The 23,589-nt window shown below is 39.4% G+C and overlaps 1 protein-coding gene, 1 long non-coding RNA gene and 1 pseudogene across 4 annotated transcripts in view; all 3 read left to right on the forward strand.

Annotated features, from left to right (window-relative positions):
* The window catches only part of SMARCAD1 (SWI/SNF-related, matrix-associated actin-dependent regulator of chromatin, subfamily a, containing DEAD/H box 1), an 85,218-nt gene that overhangs the window by 581 nt on the left and 61,048 nt on the right, over nt 1–23,589 (forward strand). For 2 of the 3 annotated variants that reach the window (XM_010385598.2, XM_030918922.1), the window contains exons 2-3: nt 158–396; nt 20,167–20,344. In XM_010385598.2, the coding sequence (XP_010383900.1) occupies nt 207–396; nt 20,167–20,344 (368 nt within the window). In that variant the 5' untranslated portion in view covers nt 158–206. Of the gene's footprint in view, nt 1–157; nt 397–13,158; nt 13,377–20,166; nt 20,345–23,589 lie in introns of those variants that run through there. The other variant, XM_030918924.1, reaches the window with a different exon arrangement.
* LOC115893674 lies at nt 5,176–7,673 on the forward strand. Its single transcript, XR_004053739.1, has 3 exons — nt 5,176–5,278; nt 5,805–5,894; nt 7,125–7,673. It is a non-coding gene; the product is annotated as an uncharacterized LOC115893674 (long non-coding RNA).
* Nucleotides 15,790–16,207, forward strand: LOC104679858 (annotated as a pseudogene).

Here is a 23,589-nt window from a genome sequence, read left to right on the forward strand (position 1 = left end):
TCTAATCGTTGTGGCCTAACAATGAAGCGCAGCCATAATAGTCCTGAGCCACTGGGATGTTTGCGGGCCCTTTATTGCCTTGGGAATAAACTGCTGTGGCATTGTATGTTATATTGTTTTCATGGTCTTTTTTCCTTCCTTTATTTTTCCCCTGCAGATAGTTCATTTAAAGCCCCCATCCCTGCAAGGTGGTGGTTCCTATCAATATGAATCTTTTCAACCTGGACCGTTTTCGCTTTGAGAAAAGGAATAAGATTGAGGAAGCGCCCGAAGCAACCCCTCAACCTTCCCAGCCTGGCCCTTCTTCACCAATTTCTCTTAGTGCTGAAGAAGAGAATGCTGAAGGGGAAGTTAGCAGGGCAAACACTCCTGATTCAGATATAACTGAAAAAACAGGTGAGTTACAATGTTGAAATTGATGTAACATCAAGGACAGTTTTTAAAAGATGAAAGGCAGAAGGGATTAACATTTTTATTCTTGATGTCATATATATTGATGCATTGTCCTGCGGTGTGCCCTTTTAAATTCAGCTTTGGGACTGCCATAAGCACCATGTACCCTCAACTGAGCATCCATCCGTTGTTGCTTCACTTTTATATGAGTTCTTGGAATATGGCCCCATGGTGGAAGTTGAAATTAGAATTTAGGTCATCCATAGGTCAGAATGGTTGCTTCTGGAAGAGCCATGTAAGTGATTCAGTTCTGTGATAAACTTTGAGGCTATTTGGCCAGACAGTTTCATTCATTCCAGTATTCCCTCAAAATATTGATCATCTACGAGCTAGACATTGAGCAAGGTGCCTAAAGACAACCTCTGTACACAAGGGAAGATCAGATCAGATCACATCAAGTTATTGCATCCACCTGACTTCCTGGATGTCCTCAGAATGCAAATGAGTAATTGGTATTCATGGTGAATGAACATTTTTAACCTCATCAGCAGATTGTCAGAGACAAAAGGATTTGAGGATAAGCCAAAAATTAAGATTTCCACTCGAATCTATGTTCATTGAACAGTTAACTATTAGAGGGTTATATTTGAGCTATTGTTGTATTGTAGCCATAATGATAAGTGCTTCACATTCTGTCATTTAATTTGCACAATAATCCTACAAGATAGGTATTACTGACATTGAGGTTAATGTGAAATGAGATTCAGAGAGGTTATTAGGAACTTGGTAGAGCCTGAACTCAAGTCCTGGCAGTATGATTCCTGACCATAAACTCAATAGTTATATAGTTTCTTACGAAAGGTGAAAGGAATGTTAGAAGTTGTATTTTAATATTTATTTCAGTAATATCTTTTTTATGCAAAACTGTGTTTCGTAAACAGCTTTTAACCTAAGGTAGACTGAAAGATTGGTAACACCCACGTTTATCCTTGGTATCTTTTTGTTTGCTACTCTTCTCCTTAAATGTAATATGATGGCAGATCCTCTACAAATTATCATTAGAATAACATTTTTAAATACTTTGGTGTAATTGGAACTTGGCGGAATGATTTGGTAGATTGGATTAGGGGTCAGATTTACAAAGGCTTTGTCTAAGTAGTTTTGCATTTAAATGCTATAGGGAACAACTGAAGGATTTTAAGCACCAGGATTTTAAACCCTGTGTCCATTCTTTGAATAGATACTTGACATCCAGGTATTTTAATGCTTTTCCAATGAATATATTCATCTATTTCCTCTGATTAGACAGGGCAGACAGGCCAAGGTTTTTACACGGGATTTTGAGTCCATAGAAGCTCATGCTTTTTCATTTTTGTTAAATATGGGACATTGGACAAGTCATTTGAAGTTTATGATCCACAATTTTTTATTCTCTGAAAGTAAAAGCCATTTATAAACTGGATTTCAGTGGAATGTTTTAGTTATTTATCAGTATTGGTCATGTGAAATCTTTAATTTCCTTTATTGATCAAAAGATATTTTTCTGTTTTAATTTTTTCTAATGAGACCACTCATTTTCTCTTTATTGGGACTTTTTTCCGTACATAAATTCTGCTTAGAAACTGAGATTGCATTAGGAATTACATGGTCAGCCTTGATGGCTTTGGGAAATAAGAAAACTAAGTTTGTTCTAGGAATGTTGAGAATTAATCCTTGTAGGAGTGGAGCACTTTGCTTTAATAAAAGATTGTTGTAAATGATACTATGAACTTTGGAGAATCTTGAAAACTGAGAAGTTTAGATTTTACATAGTAAGTATTAGGTATCCATTGAAGACGTTACAGATTGAATGAGGAAATGATGAAAAAGTTTTGAAAGTCAGTTTAGCAGTAGTGACGAACGAATACACACTGATTGAGGGTAGGGATTGAAGGGAAAGAAATCATTTAGGCAACTCCCATAATCTGAGGTTAATGATAACTGTAGAAATGGAGAAGAAGGAGATACGAGAGATTTCAAAGTAGCCAAGGGCAGGGTTTAGATCCCTGATAGGAATGAGATAAGATGAATGGTAAGATTTTTATGTGGGGTGGCTCAAGCCTGTAATCCCAGCACTTTGGGATACAGAGGTGGGCAGATCACCTGAGGTCAGGAGTTCAAGACCAGCCTGACCAACATGGTAAAACCCCGTCTCTACTAACAATACAAAAATTAGCCAGGCATGGTGGAGCGTGCCTGTAATCCCTGCTGTTTGGGAGGCTGAGGCACAAGAATTGCTTCAACCTAGGAGGCAGAGGTTGCAGTGAGCCTAGATTATGCCACTGCACTCCAGCCTGGGGGACAGTGAGACTGTATCTCAAAAAAAAAAAAAAAGGTAAATGTCTTTAAGAGTTCAAGTAAGACTCAAAGGTCCCACCAGGCATGGTGGCTCACCCCTATAATCCCAGCACTTTGGGAGGCCGAGGCGGGCTGATTACCTGAGGTCGGGAGTTCAAGACCAGCCTGACCAACATGGAGAATCCCAGTCTACTAAAAATGCAAAATTAGCTGGGCATGGTGGTGCGTGCCTGTTAATTCCAGCTACTCGGGAGGCTGAGGCAGGAGAATTGCTTGAACCCTGGAAGCAGAGTTTGCGGTGAGCAGAGATCATGCCATTGTACTCCAGCCTGGGCAACAAGCAAAACTCCGTCTCAAAAACAAAAACAAAAAACAAAAAAACAAAGTTCCTGCCCCCAGGTGCTAATTGAGCATAGAGTCTAGGGGGAACTGAGGAAGCGGGGATTCAGAATTGAGTGTTGGATCTCTGGAAAGTAGAGGGTACTGAAGTTAGACTTTAAGGTCGGTACTAGAGATGAAGACTGGTGAATTACGAGTAGGATATGACTATTGACCTTACTTTAACGTGGTAACTTTTCATACTGCCATTTTGGGATAATGCTATATTAGTTTATTTACAGTAAAGTGTCAGGTCGAACTAAGTTAGCTTACAGGACAGAAATTGTATGTAGTCGAAATTACCTGTAATTACTCTTTTTTGACTAATCCTGTTATTTTATCTAGTGAGTTGACTTCATTTCCTACGACCCTCCTTCAGTTACTGTGCCACCACCACATAGTTTCTTTTTTTTTTTTTTTTTTTTTTTTTTTTTTTTTTTTTTGAGACGGAGTCTTGCTCTGTCACCCGGGCTGGAGTGCAGTGGCCGGATCTCAGCTCACTGCAAGCTCCGCCTCCCGGGTTCACGCCATTCTCCTGCCTCAGCCTCCGGAGTAGCTGGGACTACAGGCGCCCGCCACCTCGCCTGGCTAGTTTTTTGTGTTTTTAGTAGAGACGGGGTTTCACCGTGTTAGCCAGGATGGTCTTGATCTCCTGACCTCGTGATCCGCCCGTCTTGGCCTCCCAAAGTGCTGGGATTACAGGCTTGAGCCACCGCGCCCGGCCCATTGTTTCTTGAATCTGTCAAGCAAGGTCCCATTTTGCTCCTTCCAGTTTGCTCTTTTGCCTGGAAAACTCTTCCTGCTGATATTTGCATATGATTCAGATGCTTTGTTTCATTAAATCTCAGTAAAATGTCACCTTTTTTAGAAGACCTTCTTTGATCACCTTGTGAAATAGTCACCCACCCCAGCCCACCCTACCCCAGCTTTACTGTGATTTTTCTTCATAGTGTTTATCACTAGCTAACCTTTCATTATATAGTTGTGTATCACTAGCTAACATTACATTATATAGTTGTGTCTCCCCTGTTAGAATGTGTGATTCATGAGAGCAGGACCTTGTCTGTCATGTTCACCTATTTATCTCCATCGCCAGGGCGATGACTGGCTTGTAGTAGGCCCTCAAGTGCATTGAAGTAAAGATTATTGTATGATGAGTGGGTTATTAATAGTACTTTATACATTTTTTTAAATTTATTATTTATTTGTTTTTAGACAATCTCACTGTGTTGCCCAGGCTAGAGTGCAGTGGCAGAATTTCGGCTCACTGCAACTTCCACCTCCTGGGTTCAAGTGATTCTCATGCCTCAGCTTCCCGAGGAGCTGGGACTACAGGTGCCTGCCGCTATGCTCAGATAATTTTTGTATTTTTTGTAGAGATGGGGTTTCACTGTTGGCCAGGCTAGTGTCAAACTCCTGACCTCAAGCGATCCACGTGCCTTGGCCTTATAGTGCTAGGATTATAGGCATGAGCCACCACGCCCTGCCCTATACATGTTTGTTTATTATTGTTATTTTTTTTGAGATGGAGTCTTGCTCTGTTGTCCAGGCTGGAGTGCAGTGGCACGATCTCGGCTCACTGCAACCTCCGCCTCCTGGGTTCAAGCAATTCTCCTGCCTCAGCCTCCCGAATAGCTGTGACTACAGTTGTGCACCACCACACCCGGCTAATTTTTGTATTTTTAGTAGAGACAGGGTTTCACCGTGTTAGCCAGGCTAGTCTTGAACTCCTGACCTCAGACAATCTGCCTCCTCGCCCTCCTAAAGTGCTGGGATTACAAGCGTGAGCCACCACGCCCATATTTTAAAATATGACCTTAAAATAGTCTCTTTAGCCATCAAACATTCTTTGGCCATGGTTGCTTGAAGCTTCTTTTGGTACAGGACATCCTCCCTAATGCCCCTCTAAATCCCAACCAGCCTTTGGATTTGAGGGCCTACACTTAACCTCTGCCCCCTGATTTATTTTACTCTTCTCGGTGCCCAAAGTTGTCAATGATTGTTATTTACACATTATTTCTCCTTTTTTTCTTTGACTTTTGGGAGTACAGTGAGTTTGGAGGGATTTGAAATAATGGCAGGTGAAAGGGAAGAGAGATCCTACTATATTTTATGAATAAAGAATAAAAATGAGTGAAGCCTGATCCTCCAAGAGCACCAGGAGAAAATGGTATGTAAATATATAGTTAAAATAGTATGGTGTGATAAAACCATATAATAGGAAAAATACTAAACAAAGTAGAATCACTATCGATAATTCACAAATGATTAAATTATCCATTCTTCAGGGGAGGATCACAAAAAGTCACAGAGATACGACCTTTGGAGTGGACTCTAAATAATGAAATCATTGTTTACTGGGGGAACAAATGACGAGAGAGTTGAAAATATATGTTGCCTTGAAGAGTCTAATATGTGTGTGGAGGGTCGGGGGGGATTATAGAACAGGAAGTTTTAGACAATATAGATGAAACCGAAAAGATACAAGTGTAAACTGTTGGGTTGTGAGGGGCCTTTATATCCTGTATCAGGGGAGATAGATCTTACTCGGTACACATCATAGAGCATTTCATTATGGAAAGGTTATTAGTGAAGCTGTTGAATTAATTGAAGTCTCAATGTAGGGAAATGACTGTAGAGATGACAGAGGAAGCAACTGAGGGGAGTTGTAAATGATATGCATTTGATGATATTAGGTGATCAGTTGAATGTGGAGGATTTACAGATAACTCAAATGTTCCTTGCTTGGACAGCTGGAGGATTGACACCATGGACTGAAATAAGAGGTGAGTTTAGGAGAAAGATACTAAAAAGTATGCTGTGTTTGCATTGTCCATCCTGTTTTAGTACCGAGGTAGTGGATGGTTGAATATTAGAGTTTAGAGCTCAGAGAGTGGTCTAAACCTTAGAAGTCAACTTGAGACTCATCATTATGGTAGTTAACAAAAAATGTCCTAAGCAGAGTGTACAATAAAAAACATCATTTGACAATGAGCAAAGGCAGGAAAACCGATGAAAAATTTGGAGGATGACTAGAATAGTCATAGAAAATGATAGTGTCTTGGATACCTAAATACCTAGTTTGATATTTAGTTGTCCACTAACAAATCCTGTAGAGAAGTCAAGTTAAGTGGGGCCTGATCAGTGACCAGTTTCCTTGGAAATTAAAAGTAACTACCAGCCTTTTAACAGTTTTAGTAGAATGGGTGATAAGATAGAGATTATTCATTCAGGAAGAGAGAAATAGGTAACTTGACTGGGAAGCAACGTCAAGAAAAGATGTTTCAGGATTATTGAAAATTGAGCGTTTTTTTGTTTTGTTTTGTTTTTGAGCCAGAGTGTCACTCGTTTCCTTCCTTTTTAAGATGGAATAATATTTCACTGTTTGCCATAGACAAATTTTACATTTTTATGCGGTCAGCTTGTTCATCTTTTCCTGTAAGTCTTCTGCATTCCCCATTACCACACTATAAATATACTCCAGTCGCCCAGGCTGGAGTGGCAGTGGCAGGATCTCAGCTCACTGCAATCTCTGCCTCCCATGTTCACACCATTCTTCTGCCTCAGCCTCCCAAGTAGCTGGGACTGCAGGTGTCCGCCACCGCACCCGGCTAATTTTTTTTTTTGTATTTTTAGTAGAAACCCAGTTTCACCATGTTAGCCAGGATGGTCTCAATCTCCTGACCTTGTGATCCGCCCACCTTGGCCTCCTAAAGTGCTGGCATTACAGGCATGAGCCACTGGATCCGGCCGAGCGTGTTTATTAACCAAGAGCAAGAAGCTAGTGGAAAGGGAAGGACTGAGGGAGGGAGGTTTCTGAAGAGAGGCATCAAGTGATGGGAACTGAAGAACAGTTGGGCTGTTTAACTGTGCAAAAGAATAAAGACATATTTTACCTGGGGGGAATAATTAAAGGAGATAAAAATAGATGGGTTCATAGATTATTGTGGCATTGGAGGAATGGAGGAAAGTTTTAGTGTATGTTTGATGAATTTATTTTTTTTTTGCTGAAATAGATTTAGTCCTCTAGCATGGTTGCCTCTTCAAGGTGGTTGTCCTACTGAAAGTAGCACTTGTTGGTAAGTGAGAGACATTTTTAAAACTATACCAGTCGTCAAAAGGATTTCTTGAGAGTATTACTCTGCCACATACAGATTGTATGATCGTGAGTAAAAAGTCAACTGTTTGGATCTTACTCTCTTTTCCTGGCTATGCTTAGTTTTCTGTATTCCTTGCCCACATTAAAATGGTTATTATCCTTTGAATGATGAAACTGAATGTATCATTTTAGCTTCATAATTCCATGACCATTGAGCAATACTCAGTCTTTTTGTAGGTATCTGTGGCCAAAATGTGAATCATCGTTAAACCTGTAGATAGTCATTCTGGTTTCTTAATGTCTGTTAATGTTAACTGAAAAGCAATACTTGGTTAAAGGGTTAGTGCTGAATTGTTGTAACAGAAAGTACAATAAGTACTCAAACGTAAGTAGGAATCTTAAGTGCAATTTAAATGTACATTTTTTTGGCTAGGCACAGTGGCTCACACCTGTAGAGTCCCAGTACTTTGGAAGACCAAGGTGGGAGGATTGCTTGAGACCAGGAGTTAAAGACCAGCCTGGGCAACGTAGTGAGACCCTGTCTCTACAAAAAATGAAAAAATTAGCCAGGCATGGTGGTGTGCACCTGTAGTCCTAACTACTTGGGAAGCTGAGACAGGAGAATTGCTTGAGCCCAGGAATTTGAGGTTACAGTGAGCTATGATCACTACACTGCATTCCAGCCCGGGCAACACAGTGAGATTCCCAGAATCTCTCAAAAAGGGGGGTTGGTTGGGACGGGGGTATAAGTGTTATTTTAGTCATTGCCACTTCACCCTACACAAAAATTTCACTGGTTTGTATCAGACTACATCTTGGTTTTCTGATGTCTGCTTTTTCATACCTGTCTAAAATATTGCAAACCTTTATTATCTTTAATAGGCTAATAGGCAGAAGTATGTTATTGTTGCTTTTTCTTTATTTTTAAGGTTAAGTATGTTTTCATAAATTTACTGGCCATTTGGATTTTTTGTGTTTCTTTATGCTTTTCTGTTTTTCTAATAAATGTCTCTTTCTGATAAATTATTTGTAAGTATTTTTTAAATTCCATGTGTCTTAGTCTGTTAGAGCTGCTGTAACTACCATGGACTGGGTAGCTTATAAACAATAGAAATCTACTCTGACAGTTCTGGAGACTGGGAAGTCCAAAATCAAGGTGCTGCAAGATTAGGTATCTGAGGGCCGTATTCCTAGACTACGATCTTTTTGCTGTAACCCCATGTGGCTGAATGAGTGAGGGATCTCTTGGGCCTCTTTTACAAGGGCACTAATCCCATTCATGAGTACTCTGCCGCCATCACCTAATGGCCCTTCCTCCTTCCAGCAAATGTCACCGGCTAATACCATTACCATAGTGGTTAAGATTTCAACATACCGTTTTGGGGAGTGGGGCACAAACAGACCATGGCACCCCCTTTGTTGTTTGCCATAGAAAAATTTTACATTTTTATGCGGTCAGCTTGTTCTTCCTTTCCTCTAAGTCTTCTGAATTCCCCATTGCCACACTATAAATATACTCATTCATATTTTACTCTAGTATGTGTGTTAATTTTAAAAATTGTGATAAAATACACATAAGAAAATTTACCGTCTCAACCATTTTTAAGTGTACAGTTCAGTACATTCAGTTCAATACATATACATTGTCATGCAGCCATTCTCCAGAACTCTTTTCATCTTGTGAAACTGAAACTGTATACGCATTGAGCAACTACTCCCCATTTCTGGATTCCCCCAGCCAGCCCTTGGCAGCCACCGTTTACATCATCTTTTTATGAATTTGACTATTCTAAGTATCTCATTAAAGTGGAATCATCACTTAGCATAATCCATCCGTGTTGTAGCATATATCAGAATTTCCTTCAAGACGGAATAATATTTCACTGTGTATATATACACATTTTGTTTGTCCATTCATCCATCAGTGGACACTTGGATTCCTTCCACATCTTGGCTGTTGTGAATTGTATTGCAGTGAACATGAATGTGTAAATATCTCTTTGAAACCCTGCTTTCAATTCTTTTGGTTGTGTATCCAGAAGTGGTATTGCTGGATCATATGGCAATTCTATTTTTAATTTTTTGCGTAACCTCCATACTGTTTTCCATAGTTGCTCCACCATTTTACATTTCTGCCAACAGTGTAGTGGGTTCCAGTTTCTCCACATCCTCTCCAAACTTGTTATTTTCTGTGTTTTTGATAATAGCTAACATAATGGGCATGAGAAGTTTGTATCTCACTGTGGGTTTTGTGTTGAATTTTAGCTTTAAATCTCATCTGAATTTTATTTCATTATAGGGACTAAAGAAAGGATGATATCGTTTTCTCCTTTGTTCATTATTCACCAGTTACTGGTCAGTTTTTCATTTATTGAAAAATCCTTTTTCTTGTATTAAAACGTCATCATTATAGTCTAAAATTCCCATGTCTGTTTGCATCTTTGGGTCTGTTAATCTGTTCCTCTAATCTTAATTTACTAGATTATTTTAATTTTTATGGTGTTATATATTTGATGTATCTTAGATTTTGATGTGTTTTTGTTGTTGTCGTTGTTTTGTCTTTGACCTGAAAGTTGTTTAGAAGCAATTTTTATGGGATTTTCTCCCTCTTTAAAAAATTTCCAACTGGCAGAAATTTTGCTTGCATATTTTTGTTAACATTTACTTCTAATTTCACTGTTTAGTGACCAGAGAATGTGGTCTGTAGTATTTCTTCTTTGGGGGAAATCAGATTTTCTTTGTGGCCTAATATTAATTTCTGTAAAAATTCAAGGATGCTTGGAAAGAAGACATAATCTAAGTACAGATTTAATTATATGTCAAATAATAGATGAGTTTTATTATATCTTTGTTTTTCAAACTGTGGATCATTAACATTTATTGTGTCATAAGATCAATTTCTTGGGTCCTGACTAAATATGTATAACTATCAATTTCTTGGGTCCTGACTAAATATGTATAACTACAATTTTTAATGGAGTAGAACAAATAGAAAATTACCAAAGTGTATTGCTTATAGTAAGAACTTCTCACATTTTCTTTTAGTTACACTTGCAAATCTAACAATCTGTGTGCTTAGGATCATAATCTGAAATATGTCCCTTACAGTGGGTTTCAGTCAAAAATGTTTGAAAAACACTGTTCTATATCTTGTTTTTTTTGGTGCTCTTGCTTTATTAAGAGCATGGAGAAAAGTTAATGCCTCGTATTTGTCTCTTGACTCTTTGCCTTATATATCCTGCAATGTTTATGCATTTCATTATTAGTATGGAGTTGAGATACGTCAGTTATATTTTTATTGTAGGTATAAAGTCTGTTATTTAGAAGTCCCTCCTTTGGGTTTTACACTTTTGCCTTGTTCAATATTAATTCCATGACTTTCTTTTCCTTTACATTTTAATTAATTTTTTTTTTTTTTTTTTTTTTAGACAGAGTCTCACTCTGTCCCCCACGCTGGAGTGCAGTGGGTTGATCTCTCTCACTGCAACCCCCACCTGGGCTCAACTGATCCTCCTGCCTCAGCCTCCTGAGAAGCTGGGACCACAGGCGTGCACCATGCACAGCTAGTTTTTGTGTTTTTGGTGGAGACAGGGTTTCACCATGTTGCCCAGGCTGGTCTCAAACTCCTGACCTCAAGTGATCCACCTGCCTTGGCCTCCCAAAGTGTTGGGATTACTGCACCCAGCCTCCTTTATGTTTCACCCTTTCTTTTGGCTTAAATTTGAAATGGGATTTTTCCCTCATTTCATCTTAGAACGATGTATTTAGAAACTACTTTTTAATCTTATATTTAGTGTATTACTTTTCTAGAGTATTTATTAGAGAGTTTGATTCATCTTTTGTTAGGATACTAAAGGTATTTTCCTGTCTACTATGATATGCAAAGTAAGACTACAGATTTTATAGTCTATTGTTTTGGTAATAACTCTTTTGAGATGGTGTCTCGCTCCGTCACCCAGGCTGGAGTGTGGTGGTAGGATCACGGCTCACTGCAACCTCTGTCTCCTGGGTTCAAGCAGTTCTCGTGCCTCAGCCTCCCAAGTAGCTGGGATTACAGATGTGCGCCACCATGCCTGGCTGATTTTTGTGTTTTTAGTAGAGACAGGGTTTCACCATGTTGACTAGGCTGGTCTCGAACTCCTGCCTCAAGTGGTCTGCCCATGTCGGCCTCCCAAAGTGCTGGAATTACAGGTGTGAGCCACTGTGCCTGGCCATATTTTGGTAATCTTCTAGGAGGGCAAATATATGATGTTTTTTAGTTGGTATTTGAAGGAATTGCCTTGAAAATCAATTGCCATGTGAGGGATTGAACAGGGTAGAGCAATACATGATTTGAATATCAGAAATGGCAGGGATTTATAATTCTGTAGGACAGGTGTAAAGGTTTAGATGTTTTTATTCTATTTTGGAAGATTGCCTTTGTTTATGGATTATCAAATTAAACTATTGCTATGTGAATTCATAATCTCCCACTAGTGATTTTTTGTTTGAAAGAGCCTTGATCTTGGACCATTGAAAACGTAAAACCAGTGGCAAGCTTGAATGCTTGTTTTATGGTAGACTTAGATACGAGAATGGGTAAAGGGTACTGGATAAACTTGGAATATAAGATTGTCTTCTTTTATGCATACTACTCATACCACTAGTGGGAAATTTCATTTGGAATTACTCCCTAGGGCCATGGAGTCTTCCTGCGTATGCTGATGATGTAGGTTCCCATTACCTTTGGGAATAAGAAATATCTTTAAAACAAGTTAGCCTTTCCTATTGTTTTTATATGAAAGGACAGGCTGTTTTCTCTCCTGTTCATTTAGCATTTTGTGTATTCTCTCATTGCACAAATTACGCTTATAACATAGTTACTCATGTACATGGCTACTTCACTCCTATTTCAAAAGGGCAAGTTGAACTGTAACTTGCAATTGTTTTGCTTTAATATCCCCCACCTCCTGGTACAATGCCTTAAACACAGACCATATTGAGTATATGTCAGAAGTGAATAGTAGCAAATATCTTTTCTTTGTAACTTTGTTTCTGCTTTTCCCTGTTCTTTCCTCTGTTTTTGTAGTTTTCTTTTTTGCTTCCTGTCTCCTTTATGGTACTACTTAAAAGTACTTATTTGCTTTGAATTAAAAAGCATCATTGCAGCAGGAATATCTTTTTAGCCATTAGCTCTTAGCTATTTTGCCGTAGCTTACTTCTAAAAATAGTTCAAATAAACAAATCTTGTGTTCAGCACTATTCTAATTCTGATTATTGACTATACCAGTAAGTTGATATATTATAAACAGCTTTTACTGTATCCCATCAGTTTCCTTGTTTTATTTATTTATTTTTATTTTTATGTTTTTGAGACGGAGTCTCGCTCTGTTGCCCAGGCTGGAGTGCAGTGGCGTGATCTCGGCTCGCTGCAACCTCCGTCTCCCAGGTTGAAGCAATTCTCCCACCTCAGCCTCCCGAGTAGCTGGGGCTACAGGCGTGTGCCACCACACTTGGCTAATTTTTGTATGTTTAGTAGAGACAGGGTTTCACCACGTTGGCCAGATTGCTGTGGAACTTCTGACCTCAAGTGATTTGCCTGTCTTGGCCTCCCAAAGTGCTGGGATTACAGGCATGAACCACTGCGCCCGGCCCTCATCAGTTTTCAGAGTGTGGTCTGTGAACTTTTCAGTGTTCCCTGAGGCCTTCTGAGGGTGTCCACAAGGTCAAAACTATTGTCATAATAATATTAAGACACTGCTTGCCTTTTTCACTATATTTATATTTGCATTCATGGTGCGGAAGCAATCATAGGTAAAATTACTGGTGCCTTAGCACCACGGAACAAGGCGAGGCTCTAGACTGTTCTAGTAGTCAGTTTTTCTTAAAATTGTGTAAATGCTGGTTTCACTTAAAGAGTCTTGATTGATGAAGCAGTAAAAATTAGTAATTTTTTAAAATCTCAACTTAAGAGATGTCTTTTTAGTATTTTGTGAAACAAAATGTGAAGTACACATTACTGTATACTGTACAGCAGTGATCTCAAGGGAAGGCATTTGAGCAGTTGCTTTGCACTAACCAGTCACTTTTCTTTCCCAGAACACTGATTCACAAAGTATGGTTATACAAACCTAGGAATTTGGCAGATGTTTTCTCAAAATGAACGAAGTGGTACAAAGAAAACAACACAGTATGTATTGCCAGTGATAAAACCCCAGTTTTCAAAGGAAAGTTTGAATTTTGGAAAACTAGTGTCCACAGCTGTGAGTTTGACAGCTTCCAGATACTTAGACATTTCTGTTAAGATCAATGGTGATATTAACGAAAGTAATTTTTTAATATAATATCATGAAATGTATCAACATTTGGAAGATGGAAGATGTGTATTACTCGGTGAACCAGTATGTTCCAAATGACCAAAGCACAGTAATCATAGGTAAAATTATTGAAAATAATACATGGTTAACGGTTTTAATGTAATAGAATGCAAAATGTTTTTTCTTATGGTTCCTGATTCCACATTGCAACTAACTCTAAGAAATTACCACCTGTCAAGTTTGGGTTTAGTATCAAAGAAAAATATTCACAATAATCTAAAAAGGCTATGAAAGTACCCCTCGCTTCTCCAACTACTTTGTGAGGCATAATTTTTTCATAAAATGAAATGAAAATAATGTATTGCAACAGATTAAAGGTAGAAACAGATATAAGAATCCAACCATCTTGTATTAAACCTGAGATTTTGACAAATATAGTGTCACTCATCTGACTAAATAAATTACTTGTGGTAGGGATATATAGTTTTCATGAAGATACTGTAGGGGAGCCAGAGATCACTTCCAACTCCCCTTTAGCTCTTATGTGGGCTCTTTTGGCTGAATTTAGAAACCAGATCAACACCAGGAAGATTACAAAAGAAAAGCATACCATTTTATTAGGTTTATATGTACATGGAGATCTACCCGAGAGAAATCAGAAGAACTGACCAAAACAAATGCTTTTTTACTTTTTAGACAAAGAACAATAAATTTGAGAAGAAATGATAGGCCAAAGGGGATCTGGCAATGGGCAGCAAACTTTTAGGGGAGTCACTAGGAGACAAGGGGGGGTGTAAAACTGGTGGAATATAAGTGTTACTTTGGTAAATATATTTAATCAGGTCTGTTGCAACCCCGAATTCTCAGTCAGTGATGATAAGGGCTATAGTTTCGCCTTGGTACGGGGAGGGTACCCTCCCAGAGGAGCCTCCTTGACTTGCTGCATGCAAGAAGAGACAAGTCAGCTACCCATTTCTGAAACTACAATTTCTCAGGTGTTGTCAATTCATATCAATGGTTTGGCATATTTCGAAATGACATCTTTCATGACTTCAACATATTATGTTAATATGTGAAATGTTTGGTTTTAGATAAATAAATATTTAAACATTCACTTTTAATTTTATTTTCTAGTATGGTAAGTATCAGAAATACAACTGACTTAAGGAAAAACTCTTTGGGACTTAGAGTACAAAGGGGTTCTGAGTTGAAGAAATGTTGTATCATAGCTTTCCCTCACCCTCCCCCCAGCCGAATTATACTATTTCCTCTGTTAATCACTTGCCAAGCAGGCTGTGAGGATGCCACTTGGTTCAGTACAGTCTACATGCTTAATGTATATATTTTGAGAGTATATTATTACATATCTGATAAATGCTAAGTAGTTGAATACATAATGGGAAGTAAGCCAAATTTTATTTTTTTTCTGTATTCTTTTTCTGTTCTGTTAACTAAACACATTAAAGGTTAATTTTAAAAATGGGGGCTGGGCATGGTGGCTCACGCCTGTAATCCCAACATTTCAGGAGGCCGAGGCGGGCAGATCACCTGATGTCAGGAGTTTGACACCAGCCTGGCAAACATGGTGAAACCCTGTCTCTACAAAAAAACACAAAAATGAGCCGTGCATGGTGGCAGGCGCCTGTAATCCCAGCTACTAGGGAGGCCGAAGCAGGAGAATCACTTGAACTCAGGAGGCAGAGATTGCAGTGAGCTGAGATCGTGCCACTGCATTCCAGCCTGGGCGACAGAGCAAGACTCCATCTCAAAAAAAATAAAATAAAAATTGGTATGTCTTCACCATGTATTTTGTACTACAGTCTGTGTGAGGGAGAAAAACAAAGAAAAGGTCAATAAAAAGTCGTGTTCAGAATGTTCTAGTTCTCGTAATCCTCACTAATAAAATGTTAGGCCCCCGCCAACAGGTGAAAAGATTATTCATTTTTGATCTGCAGTCCAATGCTCTACTCCCTCCTGTCTTCATTTTTAATAAAGAGCACGCTGTGGCTCACATCTGTAATCCCAGCACTTTGGGAGGCTGAGGCGGGTGGATCACAAGGTCAGGAGTTTGAGACCAGACTGGCAAATATGATGAAACTCCATCTCTCCTGAAAATATAAAAATTAGCTGGGTGTGGCGGCGGGCGCCTGTAGTCCCAGCTACTCAGGAGGCTGAGGCAGAAGAATCACTTGAGCCCAGGAGGTGGAGGTTGCAATGAGCTGAGATCACGCCACTGCAGTCTAGCCTGGACGACAGAGCGAGACTCTGTCTCAAAAATAAATAAATAACCTTTCGAGCCTCTACCCTGGCCGCCGCGCGTTAGGGAGGCCGAGATGGCCAATGAGATTGCCAAAGCTCAGGTCGCTCGGCCTGGTGGAGACACGATCTTCGGGAAGATCATGCGCAAGGAAATACCAGACAAAATCATTTTTGAGGATGACCGGTGCCTTGCTCTCCACATTTCCCCTCAAGCACCAACACATTTTCTGGTGATACCCAAGAAACATGTATCTCAGATTTCTGCAGCAGAAGATGATGATGAAAGTCTTCTTGGACACTTAATGATTATCGGCAAGAAATGTGCTGATCTGGGCCTGAATAAGGGTTATCGAATGGTGGTGAATGAAGGTTCAGTTGGTGGACAGTCTGTCACGTTCATCTCCATGTTCTTGGAGGTCAGCAGATGCATTGGCCTCCTGGTTAAGCACATTTTGGGGATAATTTTCTCTTCTCTAGGCAATAATGAAGTTAGGCAAGTTCCAGTATGTTAAATAACACGCCTATTTTTGCCTGTGTATGGAGATTCAAGAAATAACTTTAAAACCGCATACATAATAAAAGACATCGTTGCATGGCTAAATAAATAAATAAAAATAAAGAGAGTTTTTAAGGAAAACTGGACAATTCATTTTCTCGCAGTTTTTTTTTTTTTTTTTTTTTTTTTTTTTTGAGACAGAGTCTCGCTCTGTCGCCCAGGCTGGAGTGCAGTGGCCGGATCTCAGCTCACTGCAAGCTCCGCCTCCCGGGTTCACGCCATTCTCCTGCCTCAGCCTCCCGAGTAGCTGGGACTACAGGCGCCCGCCACCTCGCCCGGCTAGTTTTTTTTTTGTATTTTTTTAGTAGAGACGGGGTTTCACCATGTTAGCCAGGATGGTCTCGATCTCCTGACCTCGTGATCCGCCCGTCTCGGCCTCGCAAAGTGCTGGGATTACAGGCTTGAGCCACCGCGCCCGGCCTTTTTTTTTTTTTAAGACAGTTAAGCTCTTGTTGTCCAGGCTGGAGTGCAATGCTGCCATCCTGGCTCACTGTAGTCTCTGCCTCCGGGGTTCAGGCGATTCTCCTGCTTCAGCCTCCCAAGTAGCTGGAACTACAGATACACGACACCACTCCCGGCTAATTTTTTGTATTTTTTTCTTTCTTTTTTTTTTTTTTTGAGACGGAGTCTTGCTCTGTCGCCCAGGCTGGAGTGCAGTGGCCGGATCTCAGCTCACTGCAACCTCCGCTTCCTGAGTTTAAGCAATTCTCCTGCCTCAGCCTCCAGAGTAGCTGGGACTACAGGCGCCTGCCACCTCGCCCGGCTAGTTTTTTGTATTTTTTTTTTTTTTTTTTTTTTGAGACGGAGTCTCGCTCTGTTGCCCAGGCTGGAGTGCAGTGGCGGGATCTCAGCTCACTGCAAGCTCCGCTTCCCGGGTTTACGCCATTCTCCTGCCTCAGCCTCCCGAGTAGCTGGGACTACAAGCGCCCGCCACCTCGCCTGGCTAGTTTTTTATATTTTTTAGTAGAGACGGGGTTTCACCGTGTTAGCCAGGATGGTCTCGATCTCCTGACCTTATGATCCGCCCGTCTCGGCCTCCCAAAGTGCTGGGATTACAGGCTTGAGCCACCGCGCCCGGCCGTTTTTTGTATTTTTTTTAGTAGAGACGGGGTTTCACCGTGTTAGCCAGGATGGTCTCGATCTCGTGACTTAGTGATCCACCCGTCTCGGCCTCCCAAAGTGCTGGGATTATAGGCTTGAGCCACCGCGCCCGGCCTTTTTTCTTTATTTTTAAGTAGAGACGAGGTTTCACCACCTTGGCCAGGTTGATCTTGAACTCCTGACCTCAGGTGATCCACCCACCTCGGCCTCCTCAAGTGCTGGGATTACAGGCATGAGCCACCGCACCCAGCGTCTCATAGCCTTTCTGAAGTGTCAGAAAGTAGGACTATCGTTTAAGTGTTCAATTGACATGCGTTAGCTTTAGTTCCCATTTTTGATACAGTAAAGATCTAAATTTTTAGTTATATGTATTTTTAGATTTGTGATTATCAGGAACACTTTGTAAAATCAGAGTCTAGAGTACCTCTGTACTTACTATATAGGAGTTTGGACTGTAATTTTGTTACTTTGTATATGATGATTATATGTAGGTTTCTTCATGTTTATCGCAATTAACAAGGCTGTGACTTACTCCAATACAGAGTTGTTTGCTCAACTTGCATGCGATGTTTATAAAATTGTTCCTTTGGGAAAAAGTATGATTTGCTTTTTGCTATTGTTCCTAGGACTTCTTTGTAGGAAATAGAGAAATGTTTGTGTTTTGGTTCTCTCCAGAGCAGATAGTAGTTGTGTAATACTTGGTTATTGTTACAGGTTGTGTATCCCTTATCTGAAGTTCTTGGGACCAGAAATGTTTCTCATTTTAGATTTTGGAATATTTGCATATACATAATGAGATTGGGAATGGAACCCAAGTCTAAACACAACTGATCTGTATTTCACATACACCAAGTTTGTGCATGAAACAAAGTTTTTACAGCATTTTTGATTATATGAGATCAGATGTGGAGTTTTCCACTCTTGGAGTCATGTCAGTGCTCAAAAGATTTCAGATTTTAGAACATTTTTTATTTCGGGTTTTTGGATCAGGATGTTCAATCTGTATTTACAGATATGGCTCGTGAGCCTCAGTAATGATCATTGTAATTTAGTGTTACAATTTAATGGAGGTGACTAAGAGTTTTAGGGTATAACAGTTCAGACTTTTAGACTTGGATTTCAGATCTACTTTCTCCTGTATGACTTTGAGCAAGTTGCTTTTTCTCTCAGGGTTTATTTCTCTCATGAGGGATATGTGTCCCTCATGATTATTGTAAGGATTAAATGTTTGTTATATTTGAAGACTTGATAATGACCTACGAGAGAGTTAATGACAGCTATCATTTTTAACCTTTGAACTAAAGATTCAACTGGTTATTGCTTTTTAAAATTAATTTCCCAGACTAGGCACTATGTTTACTTTAATATGACTCCCTTCAATCTGATCCTTTCCTCCTAAAATATGTAAGGGTAAATGGTGGTTTTATTGGGAAAAGGGAAAGTAATATTGGAATTCACCCCTTGGAGAGAAGAGATCTTGGTGCAATACTTTATTGACCTGTTTTGAACAGACAGATGATACCAGTCACACTAGTTTTCTAGAACTTCCATAACAAAATGCTACAGATTCAGTGACTTAAATTTATTTTTCACAATTCTGGAGCTTAGAAGTCCAAGATCAACTTGGCATGTGTTTTCTTCTTAGGCTTCTTGGCTTGTAAAGTGATCTCTTGCCTGCCTTGTCTTCAAATGGCCTTTCCTTCTTTTGCATCCCTGGTGTCTTGCTCTGTCGCCCAGGCTGGAGTACAGTGGCCAGATCTCGGCTCACTGCAAGCTCCGCCTCCCAGGTTCACGCCATTCTCCTGCCTCAGCCTCCCTAGCAGCTGGGACTACAGGCACCCGCCACCATGCCCGGCTAATTTTTCTGTATTTTTCAGTAGAGACGGGGTTTCACCATGTTAGCCAGGATGGTCTCGATCTCCTGACCTCGTGATCCACCCGTCTCGGCCTCCCAAAGTGCTGGGATTGCAGGCTTGAGCCACCGCGCCCAGCCTCCCTTTTCTTAAAAGGACATCAATCATATTGGACTCACAGCTCATCCTGTAGGCCTCATTTTAACGTAATCTTTTTGAGGGTCCAATCTCCAAATACAGTCACAAAGAATAGGGCCCACATGACCTCAATTAAACCTTAATTACCTTTTTAGAGGCCTTATCTCCAAATACAATTACATTTTGAGGTATGGTGATTGGGACTTATGAATGATGGGGAGGAGTACACAGTTCAGCCCATACACCACGTAAACATAAGAGCTAATGTTTATGGGATGCTGGCTATGTGCCAATTACTGAACTAAATGCTTTGCATATATAATCAGATTTTATATGCATATTAACTTTGTGATTATTAGTATCTGTTTTACAGAGGAGGAAATCAAGGCTTAGAGAACTTAATAAGATGAAGAGCTGGGATTTAAATCTTTTGGGCTATGGTGTTCATGCTGTCTCAAGCAAAACCTAAGTGCTACAAAATAAAAGCACAAGAGAAAAGGATTAGAATATAAAACACAAACCTGTGTTTATTTTGCAATTTCCAGTGAAGTCGTGTTAGTAAACAACCTGTGAAACAGAAAATTTAACACCAGCCCTGGTTGGCGATTAAGTTTTTTCTTTAAAAAGTGGTGGGAATTTTGGTTTTTAGATTGGAAACAATGAATGAAATGTGAGATTTTAGCACATGATTGTAATTAACAACAGATTTATTTTCCAGTTGCTCAAAACATTTTTCTCCTTTTTATTCTCTTGCAGAAGATTCTAGTGTTCCAGAAACTCCAGATAATGAGAGAAAAGCAAGTATACCATATTTCAAAAATCAAAGAGGAATACAGTATATTGATTTGTCTTCTGATAGTGAAGATGTCATTTCCCCAAATTGCTCCAATACAGTTCAAGAGAAAGCATTCAGCAAAGATACAGTGATTATTGTGTAAGCCGATTAATAATTTTATTGTATTTGCATGTGTACGAGATTTTCCAAGGAAAACCCTATCTAATTTGAGATATTTTGGTGACTTCCCTTTTTTTTTTTTTTTTTTTTTTGCCCTGCCTGCCTTTCTTGGCCACATCTTGGTTATTTTCTCTAACTTACAGACGTGGAGAGGTACAATGTGTGTGTTTTCTGGATAACAGTGATTTTTTTGGGGGGGGAGGTGCGGTTAACAGTGATTTTGAGAACAGATACTTAATTTCCTTATTATAGAATTTAAAAGAATTATTTAGTACCTTTGATCACATATAACTGCTTTATGATTTATTCTTCAGTCCATGAATCAAGTCATTTTAACATGTTTATTGGAAACACTCTGAGCTAGACACAGTTTTATGATTAGGAATATAACAGTGAACAAACAGTATCCTTTCTGCCCTCACAGCAGCTTCCTTTCTGCCCTCACACAGCTTATATTCTAGTCAGGTAGAAAAGTAATAAATAAAAGATGTAGTACATCAAAAGATAAGTATTATGGGCAAAGGGAAGAGGAATAGGGAGCTAGGGTCAGGGAATGGTTTCTTTTTTTTTTCTTTTTTTCTAGACATGGGGTCTTGTTGTGTTGACCAGGCTGCTCTCGGACTCCTGGCCTCAAGCACTCATGCCGTCTCGACCTCCCAAAGTGCTGGGATTACAGGCGTTAGACACTACACCTGGCTCGAGGGTCAGGCAATGGTTTTTAAAGAGCATGGTCAGAAAAGCCTCAATTGAGAAGACAGTGCTTGATTAAGAAGACAGTGCCAGAACAAAGACATAAAGGGGGTGAGAAAGTGAACCATGTAGATGTGGGGGAAAGAGTATTCCAGGCATTGGGAATATCTTGTTCAGTGACTGTATTATGCCTGGTGTTTTGAGGGAGGGACATGATGCAGAGTGAAGGATCTGAAGTCATATTGTAAAGGATGAGATGAAGGATGGGCTTCATCGCATTAGTTCCATAGGCTGTTTGGTTTTTATTCTGACTGAGATGGGAATTCCTGGGAGAATATTGAACAGAGAGGTAAAATTATCTGAGTTAGATGTTTAGAAGGTCTTAATGACTGTAAGGGAGCGGTAGTAAAAGCATAAATATTGTTGTAATAAGCCATCAAAAAATGATGGAGACGTAGATGAGGCTAGTGCCTGTGGGAGGGATAATAAATGGTTAGATTCTGGAATATATTTTGAAGGTGAAGCAAGAGAGGATTTGTTGCTGGGGATCATGTGGATTGGGAGATAAAGGAGTCAAGGGTCATCCTAAGATTTTTGGACTGAGCGTACTGGAAGGATGGAGTTACTAGGTACTCAGATAAAGGTGGCTTTCTGGTGTGGGTGGGCAAACACCTTTTGAAGGAAAGTTAGCAATTCATTCTTGAACGTGCTGTGATTGAGAACACTCCTAGACATCTGAATAGAGATGTCAAGTAGGTATAATTAGGTTTGGGACATTTGAGTTCTGGGGAGAGATTACATGTCTGAATTTACTAGTTGACAGAGTATTGGTTTGCTATTTAAAGCCATATGATTAGATGAAATCAGTGTAAGGAACACTAGTACAGTATAGCTGAAGAAGGGAAGTCCTCTTGGTTGAAATACTGAGGCTAGGGGAACTCTGGATTTTTAGGGTCAGGGAGATGAGAAGAAACTTGTAGAAGGTTCTAAGAAGGAGCAGCCATTGAGGTAAAAGGCTACACAGTCTTGTAGAAGTTAAGTGAAGATAAAGTGTTGTAAGAAAGAACAGGAGATCATGACTGTCTACTTCTGATAAGATGAGGACTTCATCTTAAAATGAACTTTTCACATGAAGCTGTGATAAACATGCCTCATTCTGAAATTTACTCCAAGATAAAATGTAGGGAAGATCCTGCATGGTTAACCCTGAGGAAAATTGGCATATTTTGGGAAAATTGTAGAAAAGTTGCAAAAAAGTAATGCATTATCAACTCCCACAGTCTTTTCAGAATTACCCATTGATAGCATTTTCCCACAATTGCATTATCACTCTCTTCGTAAACAGCAATTATTACTGAACACTTTGCCTGTAGTATTTTCTCATTTATCTCCTAAAAACAAGGTCATTCATTCATTTGCATATTAACAGTAATATTTCAAACCCAGAAATACCAGTTAACACTAGTATAATACTATTATCTTATACACATTTCATATTTCATTGTGCCAGTTATACCAATAATGTCCTTTAGAGCCTTGCTACTCAAAATACTGATTTATAAATGAGGAATATGTCTTAAAATGCAAATCAGGTACTGATTCCTTCACCAAGAATATCTTGGGGTGAAAAAAAAAAGACAACTGAACTAAGCAATGTGCTCAGTAACGTAGTTGTTTACGTTCTGTTGCTTGTTCCTTATGTTGTCATGGACAGACTACAGTTGGAGAACTAGCAGTCAGTCCCTGGACCGTATTTTCAGTAGTACTTTGTAGTAATTTTTTTTTTTACATTGGATTTAGTTTGTCATGTCTCTTTAAACTCATTTACTCTGAAACTGTTTCTCAGTCTTTTTTGTTTCTCAGGATACTGACCCTTGAAGATAATAGTCCAGGCTTTTTTAGGATTTTTCTAAATTTGGATTTAACTAATGTTTCTTCATGGTTAAATTTAGGTTAAGTGGAAAGGATAGCACATACTACTACCTAAATGATCTTGTGTCCTCAGTGTGTCATATCACCCTGAGGCATGTGTCAGGAGGCACATGATATCCATTTGTCCCATTATTGCTGAACTTTGATGACTCAATTAACATGGCCCCTGCTAGGTTTTGTCTATCAAGTTACCATTTTTTCCTTTGTAATAAGTAAGTTATCTGTGGAGAGATACTTTGAGACTGAGTGATAGTCCTATTCCATAGCCAGCTTTCACTCAGTAGTTTTAGTATCTATTGATTTTTGCCTGATTAATTTATGATAATGATGGTTGCAAAATGGTGGTATACTAACCAGTGTTCTAGAACTTATACTTGTATTTGGTAGTCTGTAAAGAAATGTTCCCTTTTCTCCCCATTTACACATTTATTTATGTGGTACAATAAATATCAAAATGAAATTATAGATGTGTACTTATTCAGTGGTTTATAATTTATTACTGTTATTCTTCATTTTGGTGCACAAATTTCTCAGTTTTGACAGATGAGGGCCCCTTCAAACAGACTGTTGTGTTTGTGTGAGGGATTCCTATCATTTTCCTT

This window comes from Rhinopithecus roxellana, chromosome 2 (genome assembly GCF_007565055.1).
Source record: "Rhinopithecus roxellana isolate Shanxi Qingling chromosome 2, ASM756505v1, whole genome shotgun sequence".
NCBI classification, from domain to species: Eukaryota; Metazoa; Chordata; class Mammalia; order Primates; family Cercopithecidae; genus Rhinopithecus; species Rhinopithecus roxellana.